This window comes from Rhinolophus ferrumequinum, chromosome 24 (genome assembly GCF_004115265.2).
Source record: "Rhinolophus ferrumequinum isolate MPI-CBG mRhiFer1 chromosome 24, mRhiFer1_v1.p, whole genome shotgun sequence".
Taxonomy (NCBI): Eukaryota; Metazoa; Chordata; class Mammalia; order Chiroptera; family Rhinolophidae; genus Rhinolophus; species Rhinolophus ferrumequinum.
The window spans coordinates 37,247,538-37,269,666 of record NC_046307.1 but is presented as its reverse complement, the minus strand read 5'-3'; the positions used below and the strand labels follow the sequence as shown (position 1 = coordinate 37,269,666).

The following is a 22,129-nucleotide window of genomic DNA, read 5'->3' as shown; positions in this document are numbered from 1 at the left end:
CTCTGAATATTCTAGAGACACAGGTAAGTGAGCGGATTAACACTCTCCAACAGCAAAAGGAAACAATCTATTTTTAAACAATAGAATAAACTCTCACCATTTGGGACAACTAGGGGAAGGCTAGTGTGATTTAGCAAAAAGTGCAAATTATAGCATGTTCAATATTAATTTAAAACTATGAATATATTGTACAGTATTGTTTTGTAATATTTACTAGATATCCTTAAATAATAGGAAAATGACTTAAATGGGAGTTACTTTATAGAAACGAAAGCTTCTGAAGCATTTGAAGGGCTCTAAAAACAGTTGTCTTAAGTAGTAGTTTACCTGGACTATAATGCAATGTAATTTTTGCACCAGTTATTTAGAAAGTGTCAGTCGATTAAAGAGAGAACTCTGCCCATCTCCTATGGAAGGATCACAAAATCTAAATAAGTGGGATTTTCAACATTTTACCATCACAGAAGGATACGTGAGTGTTTTCCTCTGGGCCTTGCCAGAATGCTTTCTATAAATTTACTCCAATCAAGAATCGATTGCCACCTAACCTTTTCTAGATGCCCACTGTTGTGATGCAGACGTCACCTAACCCATATATCGAACAACAGGAAGTCTGGGCTGGCAAGAATAGTGAGAAATGGGCAGGCTGCTGGGAGCGGACACATACCCCTTACACCCCATGACCACAGACAGTGAGGCAGGCTGAGTTTCTATGGAGAACAGGGTGACATGTGCATTGCATCATTTCTAGGCAGTATCAGTCTCTTTGTGACAGATTCTCTCTGTAGTTGCCACTTTTCCTTTTGATACTTTGATTTCAATAGGAAAGGAATCCGTCAGAGTGAGTTTGTATCTTGTACCTTTCCCTAAGGTGTTGGACAGTTGGGTAAGTTTTCAAGGGAGAGGCAGAAGAATTTGGTAACAATTCCTAATTGTCGTCTTTCTTATGTACTGGGCAATGCATATCACTTTATCCTTCTGGGAGTAAGGCAGATTATTCAATATACATAAGATAATCTTTAGACAACGTAGCAAGTGGCCAATTTCCTTATAATTCTTACAGAGCCTTTAATTATTGTTATGTTTGTAGCTAACAAGTAGCAATTACTAAGTACAATGTTTCTATATAAATCAAAGGGCCAATTCTCAAACAACAAAAATGCCCCATGTAAGTCTAATTCAGAATGCTCATATATTGTTAACTCATTTTAAAAGAGAAATCAAATTGTTGGTTTAAGTTTTCTAGCTTTAGACTTAATAGCAATTTTATTTTAAAAATGCACAGATATTTAACACTGTGAAAAGAAGTAAAAGTTATATTAAAATGTAACTAAGGAAGACGTAAATGTATTTTTGGAAGAAATGATGTATTTTCGAAGGCATCTAGTATACGTTTCCAACTTTATCTTATCTAGAATCTAAAAGATATTTTTTTTTGCAATATAGTCTTATTTCTTTTAATCTGTGACTGAATTCCTCACAAGCTCAGAAAAATCTTTTTGCAAAAGTTTGAGAGAATCTGATTCAGAAACTGCCCTTGCTTACTTACCATCTCTTTTATTAAAGATGCACTAAGTAATTACTCAAATATCAAACATTAAACTCACTTTATGAAGGTAGAAATGGACTTTATTAATAAATGAGTTGTTTGCTGCATGAGTATCAGAATCAATTTCCCTATCAAAGTGATTCTGTAATATCTGAATATTTGGATGTTGACTGCCAAGCTTTTGTCTTGTTTTGCTTTTTCACCACCCTCTCATTTCGGCTGTGGTAACGTCACTTATGGAAGGAAATTCATGTCTTTGGGACGCAAGATGCTGGACGTAGCCTGCTTGTGGGCATTAGGGGCTCAACCCAGTGGTTCTCGGCTTTTCTTTTGTATTGTGCTTTATAGTAAGACCTACATTTTGTGTCATAATCCACTGTACATCTACATATAAGCAAAAATGTTATGAACTAATACTTTCCTTCACTTATGTGAGATGTACTCTGCTTTCAGTTTTAATCTATTCCTTTGTAAAAATGTGCTGATGGCGCCCCTCGTGTGTCATTATGTGTGAATGGTAAACACTAATTTAAGTTGTCGGTACTTGTGACAACCTTCTCGGGGTGCCCATGTTTAAGCATCCCATTTTCTCATGCCAGCTCTGCCCCCCTTTCCTTGGATGCATTATAGCACTGGCCACTGTAAAAATATTCTGAAGGAAGTTCGGAAGGGGCTGCAGAGGTTTTCCTGCCTCTCCTGTTATCCCCGAGGAGTCCCTGGGTGCTACCCAGGAGGTCCCAGTAGAAGGAGAAGGGTGGCCAAGCTCCCTGGGTGGAGGAAGAAGAAACAGACTTCACAGGTGGAGAGCCTGCTTGACAGTTTCTTTTAACGTTTGTTAAGAGTCTCTGAGGCCAAATGTTGCTTGTTGTTATTATTTTTGTTACTAAAAATCATGTTGAGCCAGTTACTAAGTCAGATTGAGTTTGGATGAGCGAGATAAAAATCAACTTAGAGATTTCATACTACGGTGAGAATTGCATACCAAGAATGAATAGAATACCTCCTGTTTATAAAGTACTTTTAATCTGTAAAATGTTTTCCTGAAGTTATCTTACTAGACCTTGTGTGTGGTGGGCAGTGGAGGAGACTGCCCTTTCCATTGGAATATTAGGATGATGGGTGTCCTAACAGATACATTTCTCTAACTATGAGTGCCTTAAAAAGCGACAAACTATCTGTCACAGTGGTTAAGGTGAGACAGAATAACCAACAGTAGAGGATGCTGTACAGGAAATTCCCAGGCTGAAGGACAGATTGGAGAACATGGTTCAGAATGAGTGGTCCTTAATGTTTTGGGGTCACAGGCTCTTCTGAGTGTGGGATGAAAACTTTAGACCCTCACAAAAGAAAATACACTGAACCATGTCCTTTTGCTTGTACTGTCAGTGAGTTCCTATATCTTTTAAGCATATGGAGCCCATGTTACGGGCGTTTAGCACAGGTGATCTCTTCCAAACTCTGTCACTAAATGGCTTTGCCTGAGTCCTAGGTCACATAGCCAGTTGGTGACAGAACTGGCCCTAGAATCCAGCCAGTCCAGGGTCTCTTTTACAGATCTGGCTCCCATGTACCCCTACAAATGGCTTCTGCTTACTTGAGCACAAACTGCAAATTGGTTTGTAGCCATCCTTGCAGTAGTTCCCCTCCCTACAAGCTCTGGCCTCTGTACAAGTCGGATCCTCAGACGTGAGTGGTCAGAGGACACAAGCCTTTGGCTTCCTCTCTAGGGAAGTGTCTCCTCTGGTAGGTCCCTGACCACGACCACGGCCATAAGCAGAGACCAAGGCCATGGTATCTCCTCCTCCCTGGACTGGAAAACAGTTTTTCCGCCATGGGGTCTCCGGGTTGGACTTTATACCCACTCACCCAGTTGTGAGGTTACAAAATGCTGGACCTTAGCATGAACACAGCCCAAAGATAGGTCTTGTTTGGCCTATGAAATGTGGTTTAATTTTTTTTTTTTGAATGAGCTGCCAGTATTTAAAGATGAGGGATTCGAGTACAAGTTTGGATTTCTGATTTTTTTCTTGGAAAATGGGATTATCTGACAACTTTGGTCTCGAGTTTTCACAAGGCAATAGTTGACTAGAGCCGAGCAGCGGGGCTCTTCCCTCTGAGCAGCCAAAGCCTCGCTCCCTTCATTTACGTCGTTTATGCTACTTTCTTGGCCCCACAGACATTTCAGTTCGGGGCTCCTGTTCTGCACCTATTTACCTCCTCACCTGCCTACCTTTCTCCTACCTCACACTGCTCAGGCTGCCCCCCTCTTCCTCTCTCATTATTTGTTTATTTAAACACATTCCACTTTGTTTCACAAAGGACATGAAGCTGATTATATGAAATAAATATAATAAAATAATACGAGATAAAGTAATAAGAAAAACTGCCTCAGAAAATGTGATTAGATTAAAAGGTCGGGACCACAGGGAAAAGAGAACATAGAAATTCAGGTCATTTGTTCTAAGCAGTTACTACACTTGAGCCACACATTGGCTCTGAGCTCTTCCGTATATTTTATTGCCCATGAGAGGAAAACGTATCAGTTTCTGAGGGGAGCAAAGCTTCCCCTATAACTTGTCTCTACAGGAATGTTTCCAACTGTTTCTACATAGGAGGGGTTTGTTAACCACGGGCATGGAAATCTGGTGAGAGAGAAGGCTAACCACAAAATATATAACTGATTAAAAAGCTCTTCCTATGAAAGTAATGTGACCAAAGCAGTCAAGTTAGTTTAAACTTTTTTACCTCTCTGGTACTGGTAATACCACCAGGCGATGTCTAGGAAAAAGTAAGAAAACATTTTACCAAATCCATTCATCAAAAAAGCAAAACACACTTTTATTCTCCATGGAGATTCTGCTCCAAGGGTGTCCAGGTCACTGTCCAGCTCGACATATTGGAAGTGGTCTCATTGCAGAGCTGGGCTGACCTTCTTCTCCTTGTCCTGTTCCCACCGTCAGAGCAGGTAGGAACAATGGGTCACCTTGCAGTGCCCACGACTCCCAGCAGGGGGCTCACTGAACATGCCCGCAGCCATGCAGCCATGCAGCCAGAAGAGAGATGGGGTGGCACAGGGCAGAGGATGCACGGATATGGATGGGCCTGGAAATACCCGCATGTTGACTGGAGTGGCTTATAGGATACTCTCCACGACGGAGTCCCACTGCCTGCTCCTTGGTCACAGGAAGCTGCTTATCTGGCAGGATTATTTGCTCACTCAACAGTTATCAATGAAGTATCTACTATGCATATATTGGTGAATGAAACTACTCTGTTCCCTGCTCTCATGGAGCTTACAATCTGCAAGTCTGCTTCTCTCGTCCCTTCTCAAGCGGATAACTAATAAAGATGCAGAAAAAGGAAAAGGGCTGTTGAAAAAAACTAATGAGCGCATTAGGACCTTTGAGCAGAGTGGATGCAGGTGAATGAAGTTCCCTGTTATTCCGGATATCAAACATAAGACACAACATCAGACCTGGAAAATCCTCCATGGCATGGTGGATTTGGGGGAGTGGGGGATCCCAGACAGCGAGAAACAGAGGCTCTATCTGCCGCTCTCCCACTGGGAGTCTATTTGGGGATCAGCCTGGTTTTCTCCTTAGGCCAGTACTCGAACTTCCTCCTGCCCTCCAAATAGCCCTGACCAACAGCGTGTCAGGCACCACCTTCAACGTGTTTTAGTCACTCCCCACCCTCTGCCCCTATCTGTACCACCTGAAGTGGTGGTGCAGGTGGGTCTCCATTGGTAAGTGTTTCTGCTCTTGTCTTCTCGCATGAAGTTCATGGGAGAAACTTGTTTTGCTGGATTTAGTTGACCTCTTTTTATCACTCTGATTAAGTAGCACTTGTATTTATTTTTTCCAATAGCCGTAATTTTTAGAATAGTTTTAGATTTACAGAAAAGTTGCACAGAAAATGCAGAATTCCCACACATCCCACCCTCGCAGTTTCCCGTGGTATATTTGTTGCAACTGATGAACCAAGACCATATATTATTTTTAATTAAAATCCATAGTTCACATTAGAGTTCACTCTTTGGGTGGGATAGTTCTGTGGGTTTTGACAAATGTATAATGTTGTATCCACCATTACGGTATCCTACAGAATAGTTTCACTGCACTAAAAATGCTTAGGTAGCATTTTTGTGGCGATATGTCTACAAATAGGGATGGATCTTCTCTGGCATGCCAGGGATGGGACAGGTGTTGGGAGAGAGAGGGAGACACCGTGTCTGTTCCCATGGAGTTCTCAGACCAGCGGGGAGGCACACACACCCCGAGGATTACAAACTCAAATGCCAGTACTAGTTGATAGGTAATTTAGATGAGTCAGGTGATGGGCATACAACCCTAGAGAATTGTACGGGGGAGTCATTGCCCCATGAAAGAGAAGCAGCTGTTATGCAGTCAGTTGTCATCATGTTGAATTTAGGCCCAGTGAGTCCAGATGTTTAGATTTTTCAAGAGATGCTACAATTCAAAGATGGTTTGTGTCCTGGTTCTTAGAGGTTATCATTGAGCCTAACACTTACAATACACAGCATGGGCCAAATATAGTACTCCTGTTTGTGGGATGTTGTGGATTGCTGGTCGGGAACTCTTCATTGGCAAATCCGTCCGAGTAGCATGGCTATGGCTAAAACCCTAGGAGCTGAGAGGAGGAAGCTCTAATGCCACCTGGATGGCAGGGGACCGGGAGGGGGGCCGAGAAGGCTTCAAGAGGAGGTCATCATTTATCTTGAAGGAAGAGGGGACAAGGCAACAGCTTATGCAAAGGCTCTTACAGCAGAGCTCACCTCTCACTGAGAACAACTAGGAAAAGGGAATTTAAAAACCCACCTGTTTGGAGGTACTGGAGAACTACCAAGGTAGCCTGCACTATAAAAGCCATGATTCTGGAGGGCAGGAAAACCTGTTAATTATGGTGAGACAGTCAGTGCTGCTTTTCAGCACAAGGCGTATGCCGATTTATAAGCAGTATGGATAATGTGGTTGAGAAACTGAGCAAAAAGGGCAAAGCACGGGAGCAGGACTTCCAGCAGTCTGGGAAGACAAAAACTGGATCAGTGCTGCAAAGACATTCAGGACTTGAGGGGCCAAGCCTGGAGGGGGTCACAGAGTGATAAGCCTGATAGCCTGAGCTGCTTATTTTTCAAGGCATTTGCTAATGATTCCAAAGTGACAGAGGCCCAGAGAAACTAAGCCAAAGCCACAGTCAAAAAGTTGTAGAGCCAAACAGAGCTTTTGGCAGGCTCACAAAGACAAATGGAAATTTCAGTACAAGAGAGCCATCTTCAGATGAAAACCAAGGCCCTAACTAAACCCCTGGCAAGCAGAAGGACACAGGAAAGGTCAAAGGAAAAGGATGGAAAAGATACAGGATGCAAACACAGAACAAGAAACGCTGGCATGGCTCTTTGAACATCAGATAAAATACACTTTCAGGCAAGAAACTTTGCTAGAGAGAAAGAGGGCATTTTCATAATGAAAGGGGCCCTCTACCAGGGAGACACAACAATTCTAAATTAGTATTTATTAGCACTAATAAGGTAGTTTCAAAATACATATAAAGCAAAGGCTGACAAAACTACTTATAAGGACAAATCGCAAATTCACAATCACAATTGGAGATTTAAAAACATCTCTCTCAGTAACTGATAAAACAGGGAAAAATCAGTAAAAGGAATAGAAGATACAGCGATGCCATTGACAAACGTGGCCTCGTTGACACATGCAGAGATCTTCACCCAAAAATCAGAATACCAGGCGTCCTTTTCAAGTACACAGAGAACATTCACCAGGATTGACTGTATCCTGGGTCATAAAGCCAATCTCAACAACGTTCCAAGAGTTGAAATTATTTAGAAAGTTTTATGTCCACAGTGGAATTAAGCAAGAAATCAACAGCAAAAAGAAAATGAAAAATTCTCCAAATGTTTGGAAATCAAGCAATAGGGTTCTAATTCCTAAGTCACTCATGTATCAAAGAAGAAACCTCATGGAAATTACAAAGTAGTTTGAACTACATGGCATATCAAAACCTGTGGGATGCTGTTAAAACTGTACCTAGAGGGAAATTTAAAAGATAAGCATGACATACTTGAGCTGCAAATTATTTAGGTGACAGCGTGCAGAAAATTGAATGCTGTGCTTCCTCTTGAAATCATATTTCTAGTGTTTCCGGGGGTCCATTTTCAACGTTGCCTAAACTGTGTTGATTACGTAGAGATTATATTAGTGATGGCACGCTGGCATCTGAAAATGTAATCTTGTCTCCCCCCCTTAAACATGGTTGATTGGTTTATTCTGGGTGAGTGTCATCTTTCTGATGGAGGACTTAGCCCGATATAGTCGGGGTGAAGGTTTGTGTTGGTGCAGAGAGAGAAACAAGTTCCGTTTGGTCCTGAAATGTAATCCTAGAGGCTGAGATTCCTACGGCCCAGGCTGGGAGGTGAGTTGTAAACTCACTTCGACACACACAGCACACACTGCTCATCAGCTCTAAATGTTATAAAGTTAACGATGAGTCCCGGGAGTGCTGAGCTGAGGCTTGATAAAGATTTTCTGAGTGTTCCAGACATTTTCTTTCAGTCTTCTTGGTTCAATAAAACTCAAATCATGTTTTGCTCCAAGCGTTTGTTCTCTTAATCTCTAAACTCTCCTGCCCCTTTTAAGCAAAATTGAATTTATACATTTCTCATTCATTTACACCTCAGTCCTGAAAATGTTCTGAAAGAGTCCTACATATATATATATATACACACACACACACACACACACACACATATATGTATGTATTTGAGCACTGCTACTGCCACTAGATGGGAGATTTTCCAGAGTTGAAAATTCTTCCATATACAGTGTATTTTAGTTCTCCAACCTGTTCTCCAAATGAGGGTGTGTTTGAACGTGGCCTTCAGATCGGAGCAGTGGGTGGGGTGTGTGGGAAGGGCAGTGTCAGATGCACCTTGCAACTTCTTGCAGGACTGATAGGGGAGAAATTGTCAGAAATATAACGCAATTATATAAAGTCCACATCATCACTACACAGACTGTGACAAAAGTCACAGTTCTGTTGGTCGTGTGACAGTGTAACATTTACATATTTTCCACCAAGACTGCAAAATCATACTCCTGGAAAAGAAGGGAGTCTTCTAGATCCCAGGGTTGGCAGAAAGAAGGAACCCTACTCAGTATTTCAGGACCAGCAGCAAAGCCACGTACGTTAGGGATGCTTGTGTCGCCTCAGCCCCAAAGCAACATTACAGGCCAGGTAAGCCCCTGCCTGGCCGAGGCTGCAAACCAGAAATGTCAGGGTCACTGCAGCAGCTCCGCCACAGGCAGAAATCTCTAGATGATGTTTTAAGTGCACCTCTTTGTCTGGAAAATGTGCCCTGGGACGACACTTTTGATGATTTACTGAGGTAGCTCCAGCAGTCTCCACAGCACTAGGGGCAATTAGTGAAATGAGGCCCAAATCCTGCCACCAGCAGGCATTCAGGTGGACGTGGGGGGCGGGGGGAACCTCCCACCGTTTCTCCTTTGGTCTCAGCTGGACGCTGCCCTGAAGTGCCAGCACATGGAGAAAGCCAGTTAACGAGCAGTGGCCACCCCATGCTGGAGACAGAGGGTCTAGACCATTCCTGCAGGAAATAAGAGGATTACATGGGTGGGATTGTGTGACTCCTCTTGACTGAGAAGCAAAAGTGACAGACAATTCATTGCAAATGAGGAAGAGGAAGGGAAAGTCGAGTCCAGGGAGAAAGGGTGCTTGTAGTTTTAAGATGGGAAAATGAAGTTGTAGAGAGAGATTGAGGAATTACTAAAAGGTAAAGGAAAACTGCCACGTGAAGAGGACTTGTCTCAGGTTGGCGTAGAGTTTTCTCGTCCACGGAAACTCACTGGATCAAGGTCAGGCGAAGGTGTGAACGCCTGTCTTCCAGCCTGCTTTTGGAAGAGTAGCTCCCTGCTTTCTAGAAAACTCCACAAGTTGCTAGGTGATGGTTTCCAAGCGGAGGGCTTGCTTTAGTGGGCTGGTAAAAGTTCAAACACGGGCTCTCAGGAGGGAGGCAGAGCCTGACTGATCCCACTTCCCAATTTCCCTGATGTAAACATTCCCACCGTGGCCTAGTTCTGGCTGTGAACATGAAGCCCCTGGGCATGGATTTGGAAAGGGAAGTGCCTGATCCCCCAGCCTGACTGGCGCCGTCCTTCCCATGACTTCTAGTTTAGAATCGCTGGCGTATGTTCAACTCTCCCAAATCAGTGTGTGAAAGGCCTGAAAACCAATTTCATAATGTAGGTCCAGCCCCTATAATCCAAACAAACAAACTCTTTCTTTGTTGTGAGTGTGCAAATAGACTCTGCAACATCTAGAATAATCACAGGCAGGGAAATAATGGAGATTGGCCACGTGGCTTTTGCTGGAATTCAGTGCCTGTCTTGGAGAAACGGTGGGAGGTTCCCCCCGCTGCCACCTGCAGAGCAGGGGGCTAGTTTTACAACTGATCTAATCATGGCATGGCTCCTGGGAGGTGTATGGTTATTAGAACAATCATACCCACCTTGGAGCTGTGAATCTAAACGAGACATGTAAAGAGCTCTGTGTACATAGTAGGTGCTCAAAAAATGTTATTGCCATCTGACGGTGTGTAATGACTGTGATTAGAAGGGTCATTCTCAACGGCAGAAGCCAATAATCACATCTGTTCGATACTCTCCAGGTCACGATTCTGCCTTTTCTGATGGATCTAGTACGTTAAGTGTGCTTCTCTTCAATAGAGGGAGGCTTTTCTTGTTCTGTGATTTACTCTGTCAGAGGCACCCACTTTTCAGTTCAGGTTGGACATGAATGGACTTAAGTGAATAGTCAGTCTGTGTTAACTGCCACGGACATAAGCAAACGCAAGACTGGATGACAAAGCGCCGAGCACCTCGGTCCACAGAGCGCCACGGGACACAGCAGAGTACTGTGTGTGTGGACACCGGACACACGGGGCCTGGAGCCTGAGTGCCCTGATGTAATAACCGACAGTCACTGAGAAAATGTCTTGCCTCTTCTCCCCTGGAGTTATCACACGGCTCCACTTCCTCTGCCCTTAACAACCCGGACAGTCCGCGTGTGTGTTGTTTTGGTCCATTTGTTACGGGAGAAGGCAACTGGACATCACCCTCAGCTGGAACGTGAACTGCCAAATGCAAGGACCGCAGCCAGTCATCGGAGACCGGATGTCCCCTGCCCAGCGGCAGGGACAAGACAGCCACGTGTCACCTTTAGGACTCAGCTCAGAAGCTTCTTAACTGTGCACTTAATAAATGAAGCCTCGGCAGACACACCTTGAATTATTAATGAAGTTATTCAGCCTTGATTGTTTCCTTCTTTCGGGGAAAGGTTATTCACTCAAATGCCTTTGATTAGACTATACAATACATCACAATTGGGCCTATTTTATGGGCAACTTTATGGTGATAATAGTTCTGTCTCATTTAGAAGCAAATCAGACATTATGAACTTCGTGATTTATTAATGTATTGATTCCTATAAATGTCAACGCATCTCACATCCAGTCAGAGAGCCCGGGAGCAATCAGTGAAGGGCCAATAAAAATGGAAAATGAAACCATCATAAAAAAAGGAAATACTGCCTGTTTCAAAGCCTGCTGCCTCTCTGAATTGTTTCCGGATCTAGATAATTACCATGAAGGCACCCCTCCCCCCATTCCTCGACCCCCCCCCCCAAGGAAACAGCCAGCACGAGGCTACCTGGGGAAGCTCTGGCTGATTGTCTAACTGTGTTTGGTCTGAAATAAAGAAGTGAAGAGTTGGTCTTGGAGGAACCCCTAGAGCCCATGCCCAGACCCCTCGTCCTGGAGAAAGCAGGAGGATAAGGGGATGCCTCTCCTCCATCAGATTCAACCCAGTACAAGCCACCGCCTCCCTGCTGAGGAATCTTCAGGGGAAAGCCCCGATTCCCCAGCTGTCATTGACGGTGCTACACGTGGGCCCCAGTTTACCTTTCCAGTGTGATGCCCCACAATTCCTCGGCATGGGTCTTCTGCAGCAGCCATAGTCTACTGGTGTATGGACCCCTGTCTCTGCCTGAGCACATCCCAGCCACTATCTACACATGGATTAAGGGCCATCTCCTCTGAGCGGCTCTCACAGACCATCACATGGAAAACTCGCTTTCTGTCCAGTTTCCTGAAACACGTATTGTCACTAACAATCACCAGGCAGATATTAAAATCTACCTGTGGGTGTTGGCAGTTTCATTTACCACTGTGCCTTGTTTTTGTGTGGTTTTTATTATTGGTATCCCGCTCTCTCCATGATGTCCAGTATCCGCTTTGCACATCACACAGTAGGTACTTAGTAAGTGCTCATTATTTGCTAAGAGTGTGGAGAGCTACAAGGAGCTAAACAGGAAATACATGAAGGGTCCCGAGACAGCAGCCAAGAGGATGTCTGGAAAGCATTTGGCTCATTTAGTGGCTAATTCTGTCGTTTAGTTCAGAAATCACAACCTGGTAGCCCATAGGGTACACTTGTTGTCTCACTGCTTTTAACTGTGAATCTTGCCAACATTTGTTTCCCGTGGAAGATGGATTTTTGGCTTCTCTTTAGAAGCTGAAGCGATGGCTATGTGGGCCCGCATTATCACATGGCAGCGACTGGCGGCAGCTGAAGCAGTTGCTGGCTTTGGACAGGGTGTGTGCTCGCTAGTAAACCTCAGTCTCCACTGCTCCCTATTACCCTCCACACTGAGACCAAGTGACACTTATTGTTCATTATCCCTCGTCTTCATTACCTGCTGAGTCTGTGATCTCTACTCCATACCGTGTTTTTCCCAAGTGACTTTTGTGTGTTTTGTGATAATCTAGAAATATGACAGAGTTTCATTTTTGGGGTCTGAAGCAACATTGAGAAAAAAGGATGCCCTATGATTAGAGAGGACCTCTGTACAGATTCGGGCTGTGTCCTCAGATGTCTGCTTCTGTGCTGCTCACCTCACATGTACCAAGAAGGGGGTAGACTTACAGGTTCTGGTTCAGTACACTTTCACCTTATATTTCACAGAGCACTATTCACAGGGCTTAGTTCCTCTGAGACATATGTTATGTGATTCCCATTTTGCAGAGGAGAAAGCTGAGGTTCACAGAGAAAAGAGAAAATATTATTATTCCCATTGTATCAGGAGAAATGGAGTCAGAGAGCTCATGAAAAATCCCTAAGGTCACAATGATGGTGAATAGAAGAGCAAAACCTAATCTCATCATCTGATTGACAGTCAGATACTTTCTGGCATTAGGAACTCGGTCTCTCATGGGCCCACTATGTCTTTGTGGTTGTTTCTCTCTCAGCAAGTCAGGGACCAAATGCCACCCCCCAAGCTCCTGACACTTTCTGCACTTGAGAATTTACAGAGCCCAGTCTGAGGTGGCAGGAGGGGAGGTGTCCCTCGTTTCAGGTGTCCTCCCCCCTCCCCCTTCCCTACCTCACGCTCTCTGCCATCCATTTGGCATTTCCAAGTTGTTTCCCTTTTCTGAGCATGAAAGCAGCCTTCACTCTGGGTAACAAGTTGTATAAGTCACAGAGCATCTGATTCCAGACAGATGCTTTTATCCTGCCGTCTAATATCACACACGTGGCTCCTGGGGCCCAGAGAAGGAACTGGACTTATCCAAAGTCACACACTGGATTCCTGGCAGAGCGGGATTAAACGCAGGTTAGTCCTTCGGGAGACTCGGTATTCTTTTCACAGCACCATTCACTCGTTCAGCTCATAATTACTGAATGCTTTCTAGGTGCCAGCCACTCTTCTAGGCACTGGGGATAAAGCGGTGAACAAAAGGTGGTGAGAACAGAGCAGTGAACAGAGGTGGTGATGTGTGCTGTGAATGAAAATAAAGCCAGGTTACAGGACTAGAGAGAAACAGGCCATGGAAAGCAGTATTTTATATAAGGTGGTCAGCGAACGTGGCAGCGCAACTGAGCATGAGCAAGAGGGGAAGATGGTGAGCTCTGCCATCAAAATAGTCAGGCTTGAAGCCCAGCTCTGCAGCTTGAGAGCTAGTGAGCCTGAGCAAGTCACTTCCATCCTCCAAGACTGTTCTCAGTAGTAGAACGGGGACAGCAGCACCCATTTCCCAGTCTGTTAGGATCAAAGGAACCACTGCATAAAAAGAAGCTGGCATGTAGGAGGCATTCAATAATGTCCCCTTCTCACTTAGTGAGGGGAGCTGGGGCTCAGCTTCCTAACTGATCTCTTTACTTGGCTGTGAGTGGGGTGCAACCTACAGAAAACCCACATACCACTCTATTAGCCAGGATGGCCAGCTGGAAGATTTCTGTAGTTTAACAGAATGAATCAGGGGCTGGCCGGGTGGCTCAGGCGGTTGGAGCTCCATGCTCCTGACTCCGAAGGCTGCCAGTTTGATTCCCACATGGGCCAGTGGACTCTCAACCACAAGGTTGCTGGTTCAACAACTCGAGTCCCGCAAGGGATGGTGGGCTTCGTTCACCCACTGCAACTAAGATTGAACACGGCACCTTGAGCTGAGCTGCCGCTGAGCTCCCGGATGGCTCAGTTGATTGGAGCGCGTCCTCTCAACCACAATGTTGCTGGTTCGACTCCCGCAAGGGATGGTGGGCTCTGTCCCCCTGCAACTAGCAACGGCAACTGGACCTGGAGCTGAGCTGCGCCCTCCACAACTAAGACTGAAAGGACAACAACTTGAAGCTGAACGGCATCCTCCACAACTAAGATTGAAAGGACAACAACTTGACTTGGGAAAAAGGCCTGGAAGTACACACTGTTCCCCAAAAAAGTCCTGTTCCCCTTCCCCAATAAAAAAATTAAATAAATAAAAATAAAAACTACAATGATTCTTCAAAAAAAAAAAAAAGAGAGAGAGAGAATGAATGAGCCAGGATTAATGAGCTGAGTTATACTTAGTCTGTGAATACATTAGTGGGTCACAAGGCTCTGAAGTGGTTTAATCTGAGGAGTGGTGGGTGGGTGGCTACCATCGAGACTGGAGTGATGCCGTGACAGAACTTTCCAGACTGGAGCTCTGGCTGGGAATACCTAGTCCTTTTGAATTCCTTGCTGTGAGATTAGCAGTATTTCTCATACTTTAAGTCTCAAAGTGGCTTATCATAAAGCTTACGATGGATCATGGGAGTCCTTGAAAATGAAATCTCATATACAAGAAACCCAAACAGCCCCAGTCATGCCTTCTGTGTGAAGCCTTCCCGGCCCTCCCAGCCTGCGTGTCAAGTCCTGAAACGTGTCTGTCTATCCCGATGACTTCTGTGGCACACGGGGTGGGGAGACCAGGCGAGCAGGCACACTTCCCTCTTCACCTTAGAGCCTTCATTACTGTTTAAAATATATGTGAAGCTCTGTGTAGGATGGCTTCTATAATTTTAATGTTTTGGTTAAAAACATTACTTTTCCAGTGGAATAATAGTAAGTATATGCCATTTATTTCATTGTGAAGATGGTCCTGGTAAGTCTGGCCTAGTGCAATTGGTGTTGAGTTTTGTTCGTTGTGACATTGTTTTTCTGGGGAAAAAGCTTGTTTTCAAACAAAACATAATATTGTGGTGCTCATTAGTGTTCCTCACCCACTATTTCCTGGTCTCCTCCCTCCCAGGAGCGGGGGTGCCCTTCTGGCCTCTTTGATGTTAGGTGTGATCATGTGACCAGTGCCGGCCAATCAGATGAGAACAGGAGTGCCGTGTGTCCTGTGGTGGAGGCAGCTGTTAAGTGAATCATTTTTGAATGACCATGGAGCCGAGTGCTAGAGGAAAGGTATGGGTTGCCGTGGGAACTTACACAGGAAGATGGCCATAAGTGCCAGGCTTCTCTGTAGTGTAGCAGACTGGGTGCTGAGCCAGAAGGACCAGACGCAATGGCCAAGTCAAGAGCGAGGGAACAGCCTCTCCGAGGACCCTGAGGCAGGGAGAAGAGAGGCCTGTTCTAGGAGATGAGAGAAGGCTGGTGTGTCTGGGGGCGGGACGTGGTGAATGAGGCACCGAGGATTGCGAGGCAGGCATGGTCTTATTGTGTTGGGCCTTGGGGTCCAGGTGAACAGTTTTAGGGACAGCAAACGGCAAAGTACAGGACAGGGGGGTTTCTTTTTTTTTAGAAGCCAGTATAAGTGATACTATGAATCACTCAATGAGCGCTGAGGTTAATCATAAGAGAACTGAGAGATCCTCAGCCCTTCCCCACGTGCGGGGACTTCATGGAGAATAATTTCGCAGGGCCAGTTCTCTGCCTGATGGCTTTGTGTTCTTCTCTCCTTCCCAGCTCATTGCAACAGAGGTCCTCCATCAATCAAATAGGCCTGAGACCTTAGACTCGGTCCCAGCTCTCTGCAAGTGAGGGAAAGGGAAGAAAGTCTCTTTTTCTCTATCCGTTAATAAAACCTATAGTTTGAGATATTTGGAGTCTCAGCTGGAACGCCAGGGGGTCTGGTAATGCCTATTTAGAATGAGTCAGGCTTGGCCAGGGACCTGACTCCATGGCATCAAAAATACGCTAAAGCTGGAGAAAATTTCCCACGACTGTAAGACTTTTTCTAGCGAATCAATAACTTCCTTTTTCATTCTTATTTTAGTTAGCCCATGACCCTGCAAGGGGAAGCAGGTTCTAGTAGTTGTAATTAAAAGAGAGAGATTAATTGTGCAAAAGAGATGTGATAATTATTGAAGCAAAATCTAGGAAGGTAGGAAGCAAAGGGACCAGGGTTATGGATGTGGGTACCCTGGACACATTTCAGGTTAATTCTCAGAAATATTCCTAGAAGTGGAAAAACGCAGGTTTCATAAAATAGGAGATCTATTATCTATCATCTATCTATCATCTATCATCTATCTATCTATCTATCTATCTATCTATCTATCTATCTATCTAATCTATCGATCTATCTCTAGGATATCATACACAAAATTTTAGCAGTGGTTACCTCTGAGGGTTGGGATTATGGATGGCTGTTATATTCTTTTTGTTTATATGTATTCTCTAAACCTTCTGTAATGAGTAAGCATGAATTTCTAATAAGAAGACATCTGTAAAGGTTATTTTAATGTTGATTAAAGAACAAACGTGGAGCACCTCAGAAGCCCTGGGATTGGGGGTGGGGTGGGCGCCCTCTCTCTGTGGAAGACGCCAAGCAGGTAGGTGAGGGTGGACCGCCTCTGCTTGGAGGTCTTTGTGTATCCTTGGTAGCAGGCTGTGTTTATTGATCTGTTTCCACACTGGGAAATGGTGGGAATAGTTCCTACTTTGCATGATTCTTGTGAGATTTAAATGAAATTATGAATGGAGGTGCAACCAGCATGAAGTATTTGCTCAGTCGAGTTCCTAATAACTGTTCCCTACTCTGTGCAGAAGAAAAGACACAGCCCGGTGAGAGGCCATGGGTGGGACAGGATGCCCTCCATTCTGGAGAAGGCATTTCTGAGACACAGTGTGTGTGGGGGTGTCTTCCATTGATCAGAATAGTAACTGACATTTCAGAGGCATTTCCTTAGGTACTAGGCCTGTATCTACGGCTTCATGTGCACTGTCTCCTGTAACCCTCCCCAAACCCTGTGAGCTGCGCACTGCTACCCTTGCAAAGACAAAGGACCTGAGACAGAGATACAAGGTAATCTGTCCAAGGCCGCAGTTAGTGCATGGCAGACCTGGGGCTCAAATCCAGGTCTGCTCGATGCCAAAACCCTTGTTCTTAACTGTTGAATCATGGTACGTGAGCTTTAGAACCACACCGAACCGGGTTAAAATGCCAGCTTTGCCACTTGATGTGATCTTACCCATAAAGACCAAAGGTAACAAGGCATGTGGAAGACCAGTTGCCTGGTACCCAGCGCCCTGGAACCACATGGTGGTTCCCTTGCTGGGTCCCCAAGAGGACATTCCCACAGCACCTTGCTCTTCTGAGGAAGTGTCTCAGAGCTACACTGCTGAAAAAGCAATTTTTTTTTTCTGTAGCTGTCTGGATAGATTTTTAATATTTAATTAGGGAGACCTTCTGCTTGGAGAGAGGGCAGTACTTGTTATTAAATCCTCGCTGCTTGGTCTCCCTCACTTGCCCGTGGGATTATTCATTCATTTCCAGTCACACAATTTAATATCGCCTCAGCTAATGGGGAGATGTTGATAATTTGTAAAACTGGTTGGTCCCGAGGCCACTGGAGAAGCTCCGTGCCTGGGCCTGATGTGAGGGCTCAGGCAGATTCCCGGGGGGTGAGGGCTCCCCAGAGCGGCCTGTTCATTATCTGCAGACGTTGCCGAGGACCTTCTGAGATGCCACGTTGGGAGCCCCGAGGATTACAAAGACGTTCACCGTACCGTTGTATCCTCCAGGAGCTAGGACCCTGGGACACCTGAATGCTTTAAAGGGGTGTTCTGGTGAAATTTGTACCGGGGAAGACATGCAGACATGGAAATGACTGTCCGGAAGAAAGAAGTTTATACTCCCAGATCCCTAGAAACAGGAAGCATGGCACGCCATGCAGGGCCACTTGGGGAAGCCCCAGGGTTGGTCAGGACAGGGGCGGGTCAGAGTGTGGCCCACGCCTTTATTGGGGTTTTCGTGGGAAGGAGGGGTGAGGCAGGATAGGTGGGCTGGGTAAGCTTAGGATTAGAAAGTGTGAGTATTTTTGGCAGCCTCTGAGCTATAGGGGCGGATGTAGGTATCCTGGTTATGCTTTCCCCAGCTCGGGGGGTGATTTCGGGCAGAGGGAACACTGGCTTGGTGTGTGAGAGTTAGAAAAAGGAGATGGTTGGGGTGTGAGGTCTACATTGATTGGTGTGGGTATGAAAGCACACTTACAGTGGAGTCATTTGCTATCCCCGGAAATTAGCTCTGGGAGAGGCAGTCTCCCAGATGTCCAAGCATCCAGAATACAGAAAATAAGAAAACACAGTCAATGGAGTTGGGGTCTGCAGTCAGTCAGATGTTGATATTGCCTCCTTTGATATTTCCTAGCTGGGGCATTGGGCATGGACATCCCCGGGGCCCATTTCACGTACTCAGCATCTGTCCCCAAGATGACCGGAAAGCGCCAGCCTGTAGCCTGTAGCTCAGCCCTACCAATGGGTTCTCTGCATGAGCAGGCAGAAGGGCCTTTGTAAAACAGTCTCACAGGACACATAGTGAAGGTGCGTCTAGTATGGGACGGGCACCTTGACAGGTAGTGTGATTGCAATGCTGTGGTTCTTGTTCCCAGTGACGTGACTGTTTGGTGCCTGAAGGACTTGGAATCCCAGTCGCAAATATAAAATAATAACTGTGAGAAGTGCAGCAAGGGGGAGCTATTTGGTGCTATGGGAGGGAGTGGCGGGGGCTCAGGTACAGTGGAGGCAGTCAGGGACGGCTTCCCTGAGGAAGTGACGGCGGCCTGAAACCTGAAGGCATGAGAGCTTGTTAGATAGGAAGGAAGCTGTGTGTGTCTGTGTGTGTGTGTGTGTGTGTGTGTGTGTGTGTGTGAGACATTCTTTGTCGGGAGGGAAGATGAGGTGGAGTTTTCAGGAACCTCCTATGTAGAGACTCCGTCTGGGGACGGAGAAAACAAGGTGTTCAAAGGAGATATATCTGAATATGTCCCTCCCTCTAAAGCCTTCAATGGCTCCCCATTGCCTCCATGGGAAAGGCCATGCTCTTTAATAAGGCATTCAATGCCTTTCATGATCTGCTCCCTGCTTAGCTTTCGCGTGTTGTCTGTTGCTTCTCTCCCACCCACTGCCACCCTGCCACACACACACTCACTCTCTGCAAATACTTGCAGTTCCCCCAACACGACTTCCTGGGTGACACTTTCATCCTTTGCACACGCTCCTGCCTCCGCCTGGTGCCTGAGTTCTTTCCCTTTCTGCTGGGTGATTTCCTGGGCTTCTTCAAATCTATGCTGTTGTATTGCACACAGCCAGGGGACACCATTTAGACTACAGTGTGAATGGTGCCTCCTGGAGTGGTACAGCCTTTCATAAAATGTCACCTCAGGGCTGCTTCCTCTCAAGTGGAAGTTTTTCTGTCTCCCCCAGACAGCAGCGGTATGACAAGACCCCTCCCCTCCAGAGTCCAGCACATTGGATGGTGGTACAGACAGGCTTTCTGTCTCCCTTGATCTTGGGCTCCTTGAGGGTTTGGCAAGTTCAGTCACTCACTTGATAAATATGCACAGAGTGCCTATTCTGTGCCAGGGAGTTTCGGGGGCCAGCAACACGGTCACAGATTAGTCAGGCACGTCCTCTTCAGCAGAACTGACATGGTGAACAAATAATCGTACAGACGAATATGCAAGTATGAATTGTCTTAAGTGCTGCAAAGGAAGAGTGGGGCAGTAAGGAAATAAAACCAAAGAAAGGAAACCCATTTGAGTCAGAGGGAAGGAGAGTCTGCAGACATGTGAGCTGAAGCGTAAAAGTGAGAGTGTTAGGAAAAGAGTTTCAGGGAGAGGGAACAGCATGTGCAAGGATGATGAGCTCAGCCTTTGGAGCAACTCAGTGGAGGCCAAGTGGCAGAGCAGCATGACCGAGGGAGGAAGTGGTGTCAGGTAAGATGGCAATTGGTCAGATCAGTCGTCCACTTTGGGTTTTTATCTTTACAGCAATGGGAAGCAGAGGTATCAAGTTTATAATTGCCCCAAACCGGAAACGCACCCATCAACAGTGGAATAAACCACACTGTTAGCATATTCACACAATGAAATGCTACACAGTGATGTGAATGAATTAACAACAGCAGCATTTAACAACATGGATGAAGGTAGAGTGCAAGTAAAATGAATCTCTGCTCTTAGAAGTCTGGATAGCGGTTATCCTTGGAAAGTATTACTGGAATGGAACAAAAAGAGGGCTTCTGGGGTGCCGTAATGGTCTTTTTTATTTTAAATCTGGGTATTGGTTACATGGGTTCTGGTGCATATTATATTTCAAGAAGAGGTTTTTTTTGTTTGTTTGTTTGAAGTAGATGCAGAAAGACCTGCGAGGAGAGTGTTGCGACTAGCTGAGAAGGAGACAAGTAACGGCCGGTTTGGACAAGTAACAAGAAGGAGACAAGTAACGGAACCCATCTGGCAGAGAGTTACCAGTCTTGCTGACACAGGGGAGGCAGTGTATGAGGGAAAGGGACCGAGAGGGGACACGGAAGATTTTCCAGGCTTGAGCAATTGGATGCGTGGTGGAACTGTGTCATGTAGTGGAGGCTGGAAGAGAGCTGTGTCATGCTTCTCTTTGTACCCCTGACCCCAGCAATGGGGCTCTTACAGGGAGTGGGTTTGGTTAATGCTGACTTTGGCTATTTTGAGTCAATAACCTGATGAACGGTGCCGGGAGAACAGCTGGTTACCCCCCTGGTGTTCCCCACCTTTCATCTTCTTAGCCTAGTTCAGAGTTATTTGTTCTTCAAACTCAACAGCTTCTTGCAGGAGGGTTCATGGGTGTTTGTCAGGTAGACAGAACATATCTACTCCCCTGTGGGTACAAAACCAGGGTATGTGCACGGGCACATATGTGTAACAGGTTCAGATGTTCCTGATCATTCTAGATGTGGAGAGAAGAGGAAAGGACATTTAGAGAGAACCTCTCCTGCCAGTTGCTGTCTCCAGTGCATTTCATACCCTGTACTATACGAGTATACTCCTTAAATAACCTCGCGAGGATTGTGTTATAAATACCCATTTTCTAGGTCATTAGGGCTTGGTTATTTGTCATCTGTGCCAAAGTTGGAATTGGAACTGTGTTTGGTTTTGGTTGTGTCACCTGCTTCTGTCTGGTCAGGGATGAATGTCTGGGGATCCACAGTGTTGGAGGGTAAAGAAGGCCAACACCCACCTCAGCCTCCAGGATGACAGGAAGGAACCCTGGGACTCAGAAAGCACTCGCCAGTCTCTAAGGAAAGAGCAGTGCTCAGGTTCTGTTTTGCCATTTAAAAAACAACAACAGTCACCCATAATGTCTCTTTATAGGATAATAAAAATGAACCATCTGTGGTTCATTGGAAAATGTCTCAGGCTTATTAAAAATATATGAATTTTTACTTTAAGAACAGGATGGCTGTGTTATTCAAAATTGTAAGCCAAAATGTATTATCTATTATTAATTTATTTTTAATAGACATCTTTCTTATAGATTAGCATTCTAATTGCTTCTGAAAAAGTGGGCAGCAGCGAGGCAAGGTTTCCAATTAAAATTGTCCCGAAGATAAATTGAGGTCTTTGGCTGAGAGCACTTCAGCCTTTTCCCTATCTGGGATTGGTGACATATTTCATCCTAGAGGGGCCAGGCTGGGATTCTCATCTGTGCTAGATCTGTCCCCGGAGTTGGAGGTTCTCCTCGGGGGTGAACTGGCTTGCTTCCCACCGCGGTTCCTGCAAAGACACCTTCCGAGAGCCACACAGGTGAAGGTGAAGCCACCAGGGCAGAACTGCCTCTAGTCTGCCTCTTGCTACTTTCCCTTCTCTCAGTTGCCTGCCCTTCCCAAGGCCCCCTACCTTTCTGTTTGCAATTCCTTCCCGCAAGCAAAACCCAAAAAGGACCTGCCGCAGTGACCTCAGCTCACAGTAT

General features: G+C 45.5%; 1 protein-coding gene across 5 annotated transcripts in view; it reads right to left on the bottom strand.

The window, feature by feature from the left end:
- KCNIP1 (potassium voltage-gated channel interacting protein 1) overlaps positions 1 to 22,129 on the bottom strand; it is a 285,873-nt gene that overhangs the window by 9,758 nt on the left and 253,986 nt on the right. For 3 of the 5 annotated variants that reach the window (XM_033096737.1, XM_033096736.1, XM_033096738.1), the window contains one exon: positions 4,295 to 4,327. The exons of the other annotated variants lie outside the window; for them this stretch is intronic. In XM_033096737.1, coding sequence (XP_032952628.1) covers positions 4,295 to 4,327 — 33 coding nt within the window. The remainder of the gene's footprint in view (positions 1 to 4,294; positions 4,328 to 22,129) is intronic. 5 annotated transcript variants of the gene reach the window in all.